The sequence below is a fragment of the Silurus meridionalis genome, chromosome 6, assembly GCF_014805685.1.
Source record: "Silurus meridionalis isolate SWU-2019-XX chromosome 6, ASM1480568v1, whole genome shotgun sequence".
Taxonomy (NCBI): domain Eukaryota; kingdom Metazoa; phylum Chordata; class Actinopteri; order Siluriformes; family Siluridae; genus Silurus; species Silurus meridionalis.
The window spans coordinates 32,540,946-32,541,559 of record NC_060889.1 but is presented as its reverse complement, the minus strand read 5'-3'; the positions used below and the strand labels follow the sequence as shown (position 1 = coordinate 32,541,559).

Below are 614 nucleotides of genomic sequence, written 5' to 3'. Positions count from 1 at the left end.
TCACTCTGAACTCATAAACACCATGAGATTCCACATCCAGCTGTTTAACACACTCATAACACACCAGGACTGTCAGCAATCAACCTGCTGCTGCACACACACACACACACACACACATACACTTTATATACAAGTATTATAACAATACACAACTCATGTCCACTTCAACCACAAAGTTCTACCAGAGACCCATCAGAGCTTTAACACACACACACACACACACACACACACACACACACACACACAGTGTGTTCTGTACCCGAAGTAGGCGTGGGACGGGGGTGGGAGGCTGCACAGCGCCGCTATGAGAGTGAGAGTGCTCCACACGGCAACTCGTCCATCCGGCATTTTGCAGCGTCTCTGCAGCAGACCATTGCGCTCGGTCTGAGCTCCTGCTCCTGCTGCTGCTCAAATCACACACACACCAACACACCACATGCCTTTATACTGCAGGGGGTGGCACTGAACATCAGAAGAGGTGGGACAGCTCCTCCCACCAGCTGAAAGAGAGAGAGAGACTCGTGGAGAAAGAAGAGGGAGGAGATCTCCAGTCCACCTCAACTCACATTCATGTGGGTTTCGGTTCCTCCATAGAGCTCTGAAGGTCCGCAGTG

At 51.1% G+C, this 614-nt stretch overlaps 1 protein-coding gene across 1 annotated transcript in view; it reads right to left on the bottom strand.

Moving 5' to 3' along the window:
* The window catches only part of wnt9a (wingless-type MMTV integration site family, member 9A), a 23,950-nt gene extending 23,543 nt beyond the window's left edge, over window positions 1-407 (bottom strand). Inside the window, exon 1 of the mRNA XM_046851313.1 lies at window positions 260-407. Coding sequence (XP_046707269.1) covers window positions 260-348 — 89 coding nt within the window. The 5' untranslated portion in view covers window positions 349-407. The remainder of the gene's footprint in view (window positions 1-259) is intronic.
* Window positions 408-614: the final 207 nt, after the last annotated feature.